This window comes from Contarinia nasturtii, unplaced genomic scaffold, assembly GCF_009176525.2.
Source record: "Contarinia nasturtii isolate CC-2019 unplaced genomic scaffold, AAFC_CNas_1.1 Cnas_scaffold_1177, whole genome shotgun sequence".
NCBI lineage: Eukaryota > Metazoa > Arthropoda > Insecta > Diptera > Cecidomyiidae > Contarinia > Contarinia nasturtii.
In genome coordinates this window covers 7,727-18,413 of record NW_022198521.1, presented here as the reverse complement: position 1 = coordinate 18,413, position 10,687 = coordinate 7,727, and the positions used below count along the sequence as shown (strand labels likewise).

The 10,687-nt window shown below is 31.5% G+C and overlaps 1 protein-coding gene across 1 annotated transcript; it reads left to right on the top strand.

The window, feature by feature from the left end:
- Positions 1-5,200: 5,200 nt before the first annotated feature.
- LOC116344704 lies at positions 5,201-6,743 on the top strand. Its single transcript, XM_031773377.1, has 5 exons — positions 5,201-5,315; positions 5,391-5,569; positions 5,895-5,934; positions 6,051-6,243; positions 6,310-6,743. Exons 1-5 carry the CDS (start codon positions 5,299-5,301, stop codon positions 6,676-6,678), a joined length of 798 nt encoding a protein of 265 aa, XP_031629237.1. The 5' UTR covers positions 5,201-5,298; the 3' UTR covers positions 6,679-6,743.
- Positions 6,744-10,687: the final 3,944 nt, after the last annotated feature.

The following is a 10,687-nucleotide window of genomic DNA, read 5'->3' as shown; positions in this document are numbered from 1 at the left end:
TGACAAAACGTTCTGAGAACGTTTATGCTACAAAATGTTAAACTTAACGAATATGACAATGGTTTGCATCGGGAAATACTAAAACATACATATTGAAGAAACTTAAATAGTCGCCTACGTATTCTCACTAAATTGAATAATGAAATAATCTTTGATTAAAAATATATATTATATAGGAAAGGTATTGTATTAGGCCAAAAAATTAAAGTCACCTCAAAACATGTTTTCTATGCATATTTCATGTAAAAACATGATTGGAGGTGATTTTGGGGCAAATTAATGTTACTCGCTGTGTAGCATGTGCGATGTGTCCTGTGTCCTGTCCGCAAAATTTTTATACTTTGCATGATAGCTCAGCACACATAAAAAAATATTCAAAATCTGTTTTTACTGGATGATTGGGGACTGCGAGAGTACATTCGGTCAAATTTTGAGCGACATTGGTTAACCGATGTAATGGGTATCCATTGAAAATTTTGGTTTTTCCGCGATAAAATATTCCCCAGAGACGTGCTTTTCAAAATCTGACTCTACTACATTATTCGGGGCCACGTGGAGTACATCTGGTCAAATTTTCAGCGATATTGAATAATGGGTGTAAAATCGGTTTTGTTACCGCGATAAGTCTTCTTCCAAAAACTCAATTCTAATTCTGACTTTGCAGGATGATTGGGGACTGCGAGGAGACGTGCTGATTAGTTTTTGAGCAATATCTGATGACCGGTGTAATTTTTGGTCCAAATGTATTAGAGAATGGAGTACCCACATCCATACATTTTTGAACCATTTTTGAATCATTTTGGTGACGCGATGGTTTCGTGCTCACACATGAAATTCAAAATCTGACTTTATGGGGATGATTTAAATCAAATTGGGTCTAAAAGGAATAGACTTGGTCAAATTTTCAGCACCATTAGTTGATCACCGTAAAACCCTGGACTCTGAAGAGGCACTTATGAGAAAAATGCCTTGAAATGATATTCTTTCAATTTGAACGCTGAAAGAATGTAAGGTGGGGAGTTTTTTGGCATGAGAAACCCGAATCTGATGTTAGTTTTAAGATGCAATCAATTTTTTACAGACTTTTCATACAAAAATTCACAAAAAAAAAAAATATTTTTTATTGGAGCCTTGCCTTTGTGGTAGCGTAATGAGCTGAAACTTTGCACAGGTTATTATTTTCACACAAAAATAACATTCCGAACGTTTGAAGAGATTTCAATGCATAATATGGGTACCTGCCGAACAAAATTTTGAATTTTTTTGCTCAAAAACGTAAATTTTATATGGAAGGTACCACTCAATTGTATTGAAATTTCTTCAAACATTTAGAATGTTAGCTTTTTGTGAAATAAATAATATCTGCAAATTTTCACATGATTACGATATCATACAGGCATTGAATTTTCTCATGAATTAATATTTATGGTAGAAGATACGTAATAAATGCATGTTGTGGATCACAGTGCGGAAAAGTTCATCTTACGGATGTAAGACATTTTATTTTCCAGATTTATTCTTTTGAAATTGACATCAGTCGCTTTGTATTTTGAATGTTTAAACATCGCTTAACCCTCCTGCAGACATAATGGGTCTATGAGGCCCAGCAACTCATAAAAATGGAATAAAATCCAAACTATTAAATCAATTTTCTTAAAACTTGCGCGTTAAGCTAATGATATCGATACATAAATAAAAAAAATATATAACGGTAAAATATTAAATTATGAAAAATTGTTATTCGACAAAAACCAAAATCTCACTTCAACCAGACAGTATGGGCCTCTCAGGCCCACCATACAAAATGTATGGAAATCCATGTATTTAGAGAAAATTTTGCAAACAAATTCTATTTTTTTTATTGTTTTCTGTCTCCAATGGTTGTATACGAATTCAATAGCTGCACGTAAGTGAAGATCGGACACAGTAGCGCAGCAGTATAGGTGGTGCGTATGTCCAAAAAAAATTCAATGTGTGATGACTGCGCATACTAATGCGGCCGCGACCACAAAGCCAACGGACTCGTGTATTATACATATGAAAATGTAGCAATGAAACGTCCGTTCAGTTTTCTTATTTTCTTTGGTGAACGAATATTTCATTTAGCTCTGTTAGTGGAAGGCTTCTTTTGAGTTCGCAATATAAATTACGAAAGTAACATAAATTATGTTACATACTTTATTGAGTTAAACTACTTGAACTGTCTGAATCATTGGTTTACAATCAAATTGCTCGCAGATCGACTCGTGGCATGGACATGGAACATCAAGTAGTTTTGAATCAAGCTCGCCAACATTTGAACATTCCAGAAGTCTCTGAAGAACCATTGACAAACTAATCATCTCAAAGACGTCGATGTCATTTATGTCCAGCTTCACTCGGTCGAAAAACAAAAACTTGTTGTTGCAAATGTAACAAAAACGTTTGCGGTGAACATTCAACCATGACGGTTTTGTGTACACAATGTGGAAAAAAACGCACACACAAAACTGATTCTTCCGATTCCAATTAATTTTTTTACATTTATTCAATACTTTTATTTATGTTTCTATTTATTCATCTCGTTTTTTTCATTTTCGTCGAATAAAAACAGAAAAAAAATCAAAATTGATATTGGTTTTATCATTTTGAAATTATTTCCATATATTTTGTACGGTGGGCCTGAGAGGCCTATACTGTCTGGATCTGTTATTATTATGAACTGTCTGCAGGTGGGTTAACGATCTGAAGATATCATTAGTCTATGATTTAGTACAAGCAGGATAAAATGGTATTGCAATTTGCGAGTATTGGCTCCCTCAGGCGTAGAAGATCAGTTTCTTAATTCAAAGCTCAGTAAAATATGTTTATCATGAAAATATGAAGTGAAAAATCGATGCAGAACACAAAATTCAGACCACATATTTTATATAATATTCAATTTAATTGATTGATTGAGCAAAAATGAACAAAACTTTAAGTTTGCTTACAAAAACAATATTAAACAATACTCTGTTCAAATTACACGAACGGATTGAAAGAGCTTGAAATTATAAAGAAACAAAATCGAAAACACTTATTTTACACATAGGTCAACACAATTTTATGTACTTGTTATTTTTGAAAAATATAATTAATTTTCTCTTTCAAAATCGTATTTCGTTCAGTATTGTATGCGCACAGGGTAATTTTCGTTTTGTAATTTTAAAACATTTAAATTTTCATTCATTATAAATGTTTGTAAATGTTTATGTTTGTTCCAACGAAATGTCATTTGCTAATTCAAAGCTTTTTTGCATCTCACTGGAACAACATATATTCGTCTCATTCATACATGCTCAGCTAATGGAGCTTCTTTTTTTCTTAAACGGTAACTTTCTACGCTTCTTTGAAAAAAGTCTATGAATGAAAAGTCAAAAAGGGTGAAGACGTCAAACGAGTGCGCAGGAGCCAAAGGTATCACTCATTCACTAATAATTTACTCATATATTAATTATTATATATGTAAATTGTTCAAGAAATCATCATGAAGAATATTTTCTACCACAGATCACTGTATTACTTAATATTGAAAATTTTCGCACATCTTAAACATAATAAGCTTTTAGTAATAGGCTTTTAATAAAATTAATTATTTTCCACATAAATACGACATTTTCGTCTATAATTTTATTCAAATGAGGATTATATTACCGTATTTCACAAGATTCACGAAATTCATAATATTTTTCAATAACAGAAAAAAATGTTAATTGAGTCGCAGAATTATAATATATTATTTTATTGAACTAATTATCACGTACCAAATTTGTATATAGATACAAAAACTCAATTTTACTAAATCATGGAACTTTTGCTTAAAAAACTCATTTTGTACACCTTCTTTTTTATTCAAACTCACAAATAATATTCAAACTTTTTTTTTAAATCACACAGTTCGTCCCATCTAAATGAATTATCAAGTTTGTAAAACAAGAAAGTAGTGAAAGTTCCACCCAGTGATAAAGTGGGTCATTACAAGCAATATTTTCTTCAGGCGTTTCTAAATAAATATTTTTTCGCCTGATTCGATGGTAGTATTCGACTATACTAAATGGACTCGTTCTTGTGCTGAATGATTAAATAAAACTCAACTCCTTTCATGTTTTCACTCAAGACACAGAATATCGATAGAGATAGATATTGCTCTCTTTCTATATTTTACCGAGTGTTAGATACCGTAAACAACGTGAAATAAAGCTTCCAGAGCGGCTACAAGTGAACAAGTTGAGGCCGATGATTTGGTCTCAATACGCATGATCCTCATATTTCCAATCTGGTTGACACTTATGACATCTAGAAGCCCAGAAACACAATATCTATTGTAAAAGTAATAATAATATACATCGGCAATTCCAAATCAAATCGTCTAGATTTGTGCAATTATTGTCACCGATTTTGCTCAAATTTGGCATACAAGTTTGTTTGGGTGAAAAACTGAGAAAATCTTTTCATCACCTGTATTATTTAATATAATAAGCACTCTTCATCAAGCAATTTTCAGCCAAGTTTTCTAATAAGCCAATAATAACGAATTCCTCTTCGTTGTGATCAAATAAAGAGGTTTTTGAGTAATTTGAACCCTCGTAGCCGAATGGCTTGACACCGTCAATAGAAGCGGCATAAAATGAGCATAAAAAAGACCCAAAAAAATTCTCAAGCTACAATACGAACCAAATTAGTTAAAAAACTGGACAATTAAGAATGTCCATCGTGCTGTACCAAAAATTGACTATAAAAAATGCGCTGATTTTTTTCCCAATTTTTTTAAAATCAAAACAATGTATGCCAATTTTGAGCAAAATCGATGATTATTGCAAAAACTTGAACGCTTTCATATGGAATTGCTTATATATATTGAGTATTATTTCTTTGCTAAATATAACTTGAATGTACTTGGGAGCGAAGCTTTATATTTTTTAAGTTATCGTTTTATAGATGGAGTCACTGGTATACACTTCAAGCTATGATAAATCAAAACGTTGCAGAAATTCCCTCTTTTTTAAGGTTTAATATCTTTTGAATTTTTTCGTCATATTTTCAAATGAAGATTATTATAATAATTGTATATATAAGATAAAAATAATGGAAAATAAAACAAGTAGATTTTCAACGATAAACTTCTATTGATGCCGAACATATTGATTTGATTGCGAACAACTTCAATGTATTTAAAACTTGACGTTTATAAAACAAAGTGACGAAAATAAAACAAAATCAGAAAAGGAAAGAATAAGTATTTACACAGATTAAATTATTCTACAATTGAAGAATTTTTAAATGGAGCAAAAAGAATCGTATGTTAATATTTATAATTTTGATTTTAAGATGTTGAAATTTGTTCATTTTCTATAATTGAATGTGAATTTTAGGTGTGAGGAATTTTCAAATCATTCGGATTTGCATCCAAAACAAAGCTCAAATGATGAAACGCTCATTGAGTATTTGATAAAACATCCCCTTCTGTGGAATAAATCACATATTGAATTTCGAAATCGTAGTTTAAAAGAGTTTAAGTGGAAAGAAATTGCGAACAAAATGAATATGGGAGGTAATCTTAATCGAAAATGAATGAGTGACAAACAAGATTAGTTAGAACGTACCAAAATCAGATAACTATTGTTTTAAGAGTATAATATTATTATTTTAATTTAATATTTACTTGAGAAATGAAATTAATGAATTAGATTGTACATCAATCAGTTTTCATATCAAAACATTACTTTCCGAATCACACTTTCTTTCAATATTTATGTCTCAAATTTAATAATTCAAAATTATTCATTGATTCCAAGTACTAAATGTGATATTTTGATTTATTTCATTGAATATTTTTTTGGTTTAATAAAAATTTATTTTCTTCTATTTTTCTTTAGCGCATGAGGCGATACGTCGATATAAAACATTATGTGAACGGTATGGCTAAGGGGCAAATCAATGATTGTTTTCCGATTATTTTTCGAATATTTGTCGATTATTTTTCGATTATTTTAAATTAATTCGATTCTTTTCTTTTGTGATTCTCCCCTTAGGTATCGCAGAGAAATGATAAAGCAAGCATCAATCCCAAACTATAATTCAAACTGGATTTTGTTTAATAAGTTTGCCGTTTTGAAGGATGTCCAGAACTCAGAAGATCGCAAATTTAGAATAAAAACAGAGGATAAATTCGAAACCAGTGACATGATGAACACAATTACTGATTTTCAAGAGAAAGATAAAAGCGTATGTTAAATTGCTATCCATTATTTTGATCATTTGTCTATTATTTTCTATGTGATTCACCCCCAGGTATGTAATCGCTATCACAAACGTAAGTTACAAAAAAGTGGGAGTGTTGGATATGAAAATATTCATGATGGTATCATGCATGGACTGCAAAATGATTTAATAATCAAACAAGAAAATGATGGCAGAGATTCGTCTGAAATGTATGAGGATGAAATTCACGTTGAACCAAGTTTCATTGGAGGTTCAGCCGATCTTTCAACTGACACAATTGCTGCATTTTGTCAATTCCTTGAAGCAAGTTTAAAACGAATGAACACTGATCAAAGTGACGATTTGATTGAGAACATTTCATTGATGTTGTTTCGTAAAAAACGCGAAAATAAATTATATCAAGATGGCAAAACATCCGAGGAGTCCACATTAAGCTGAAAATGTAATTCATTTTAAAAATATTATTTATGAGATGAAATAAAAAATTACAATTATTTTCTGTATAAGATTTGTTTATTTTAATGGTGAAAAATACATTTTTCGAAATTTTTTAAAATATAAATCCTTCAACTTTTATTTGTAAAAATATATATTATAGTACAAGAAAAAAAGCGATTTAAAGTCCGACGAATTTTTCCGCAATCAAAAAGTTCAAAAAATATATTATGCATCGAAAGATTCTTATATTCAATAATACACGAATTTTATTTAAAAAATAATGCACCACGTTATCTGGATGCATGGGAAAATATTTTTATTCATAAAACAATGGGCCATAACATGAACATCCAAAATACACAAGTACAAACTTCTTTGTAAAAATTAACATCACCAATTACAATAGATCACATATTCAATATGTGAATCGGGCGCCTACTTTCATCGGATCTATGTTTTTATTTGAATTTAAATCTCTTTCAATTTAAATACCATTACTTAATATTGTCATCAATGTAACCATGATTATTTTTCTCTTTTCAAATTTGTTTCATATTTTAAACATCAACTAAATTTTCTAATCGTAGTAAACATATGACATAATTTTTCTACAGATTTCAGTTTTATAGCTCGCCTGATGATGGAAACATTGTTTCCGAAAACGTTAGCATTTTATAAAAAAAATCACGTTAAATTTGTATCAGAATAAGAAGTTTTCTTCACTTATTTTTTCATTTTATTCAAAGGCTGGAATTTTACAGTAATTTTAAAAGAATCGTTCAGAATTATTGTTATTTTAACATTAACACTTACATTACTACAATCACTACTAGGGTGGGTCATTTTTTTGAAGGGCCGATATTAAAATGCCTGGGGCGGCTATGAGTAATACATGATATTCTATCGATTTCAGTATAAAATTGATGATTTAAAACCAATTGAATGTCACTTTTGGTTCTTCATAAAATGATCCACTTTATATTCTCAGTATAGCAATGCGCAAATCAGGCCAGAACGCTTTCAAACAGCATTGATATTGTTTATTCATTCAAAATTGATCGAATTGAAATAGGTTTAGAAGTGTATTATAGTTCGGATAAATCATGTTTCATATCCATATTTTGACCCAATGCTCATTGCTCACAATTTGTTATGCAAATGACAGTATTCCAGCTATACGATGCATTGAAATGGGTGTATACCAAAGTGGAATCACATAAGTTTTGCACTGAAAGTATTCTAACTTCAAATGAGATTAATTTGTGAAGGTCTGTCGTACCTTTGGTACAAAACCTTCATTGTTGGTGATAAAATTTTGAGTGGAAATGTGTTTTATTTTCATTCAAATCGTTTGAAACTTCACCAGTGGCAAGTGTTTGATGGAAAACGACGATCACCATCAATTCTTAGTCGATATGGTTGTGCGAAGATATTTTTATTTTAACTGAAAATGTCATTTTTCAATAAATTCACATAATGACCTACCGAGCCACGCTCTGCTCGCACTCCATTTAAAGCAATGTATTGGGTTTCGAGCACGCAGATATGCTGCTACCTGGTATCTCAAAGTTAAGCTGCTATAACGCACATGCTTCTTGCAAATGAAGAAGAAGAGGAAAGCAATGTCTTTACATAGGGTTGAACTTATAAATGTCAGAGAGCAGCACAACTGCAGTGTTCAAAGTGCGATTGCCCTTCGTACCGAGCTCTTGCGGCACCATCTAGCATTGAGCTATTGGCATGAAACTTTACACACGTTATTTGCACACCATATGGAAAAGTATTCCGAAATTTTTTTAACTCTTGTGTTTTATGGGGTTAGTCTAATATATATTAGGGTAGGTCAATTTTTTTGCATCCAAGCAACATCGCGATTGTGGTTCTATGGGCCATAACAAGCATTTTTGCCCAAGGAACCATATGTCTAAAATGAATTTCGAGCCTGCGTATTTTTCTCTGAAGATATTTTCTAGAATATTTCAAAATCGACTTAGATATTGCATTAAAAAGGCAAAAAAAACAATATTTGTTTCTCTAGCCAAATGTGTATGCGGGGGTTTTTTGGTACGAGAAAGCCGAATCTGACCTTTGTACAATCACGTTAAAATACACTTTCCCTACAAAAATTTACTTTTTTTGATAAAAATCCATCATTGTGTACTAATAATGCCACATCAATTCAAAGTTTATAGGTTTTTCGTGGCTAGAAACATTTTAAGAGTAATAATAATGCAATAACATCTTATATTTATAGTCATTTGAACGTTCATCATAGCTTGAATATCGAAAATTTCATTGAAATCAAGAGTAAATAAACGAATGATAAAAAAGTGTTCACAAAATAATTTACATTCAAAGGAAAATCAACTTTACAAACTACTCAATTCGATTCATTTTCATTCAATTAGCAATTCTAATGTCACTTGAAAATAATCTGAATCGATTTTTTTACAGCCATAGTAACTGATTTGCATGTATGCTTTTAACTCGCAATATCTCAAATTTACACTTTTTAAGTTCATTTTCATTGTTTGGGAATGTATATTGGAGGGTTTTTTGACACGAGAAACTTGAATCTGACATTTATTTTGTGAAAGAATGAATTTCGGACACGATCAGATTGGTCGAACTAACATTGGTAATGCATATCAAAATCGGAAAAACGAAAACTAAAAATGGAAAAATGCATACCAAAATTGGAAAACGCGCAGGACAAAAATGTAGAAACGTTGATCAAAATTGGAAAAACGCATACTAAAATTGGGAAAATCTAAAAAAAATATTACGGAGTGTATAGTAACTCCATTTATCAACCAAATTCATGTCAAAATACACTATCTGATCGAATAATTAACATCTCCTTTCTTTTTTTACTGTGTAAAGTTTCAAAAAAGGTGAAAAACAAAAAAAAAACTGATAAAATTATTGGTGACAGGCATGAGAAGTTCTCACTGAAAACTCGTTCAGTTTTTTGTTTCATTCCAAAGTTTGAAATTCATACCCCTTATATCCTTTTTAATTTAATTCATTCATCTTTCGTTCTACCCAAGTAAGGGAATAATTTAATTTAATTTGGCTCAGGGTTCGGAAAAAAATGGGAGAGGAGATTTAAAATAGAAAACAAGACCTTAATTCGCGCGCGCTCGCTCAGAAAGAGAGAATGTTGACAACGAATTCATTGAGTTAATCGCATCATCGTATTAAATCAAATGTAATATTTATGGATGTCAAAACATATATATTTTCAGCGCATAGAACAGCAAATTTTTACCGTTATGGCTCTAAGCATTCTATATGTTGTTTAACTCTAAGACCTCTATGTTTTCTTTTAGCGCTCAATAATTTTACTTTTCCGCACACACCTAGTGTGTAAGGTAAAGTACTGGAATCGGTCGAAAAATTAACACCCATAAAAAACGTGTGTTCTGGGGCTTTTCGGAGCCAGGGAACACTAATCAGTCCTTTTTTCGATGTCCGAATGTATGTGCGTACCCTGTACCCTGTACGCAAAAATTTGTTAACACGTATTCAAAATCTGACTTCACAGGATGATTGGGGGTGCCGAGGAATAGAAACCAATATTGAATTAAAAATACCACATTTTTTCTCTCTGTGTAAATAGCTTGTAGAAACTATTTTGTCTGTTCGTATGCTTATGAGATTTGCCTGTTCTGACAACTACAAGTTCTGAGCCGTATAGATAAGCTTAAGAGGAATTCCTCTTATTCTACGGGCAGTAGTGACCCCATGAGTGTACTTTGCCTCATCTGCTAAGTCATACCATGACTGTCATGGCCTCTAATGTTTGAGTGTGCTTTAATCCAGACCAACCGGATTTCGCGGCAATACTCTGTAGTAAATTGTAGCAGTCCATAACTAGGCTATTTTCCACTAAAAAATCCTGAAGTCAGTAAAATAAGCCACGGTTCCCAACACTCTGTCTTCCAGAATCATACATGTACCCTCACTCATAGAGTAAAGGCCACATTCAGTGGAAAGTCCTGAAGTT

Coding starts and splice junctions, on each gene's coding strand:
- LOC116344704 (XM_031773377.1), top strand. Junction 5,570..5,894: donor GAACAAAATGAATATGGGAG/GTAATCTTAATC, acceptor ATTTTTCTTTAG/CGCATGAGGCGATACGTCGA. Junction 5,935..6,050: donor TATAAAACATTATGTGAACG/GTATGGCTAAGG, acceptor TTCTCCCCTTAG/GTATCGCAGAGAAATGATAA.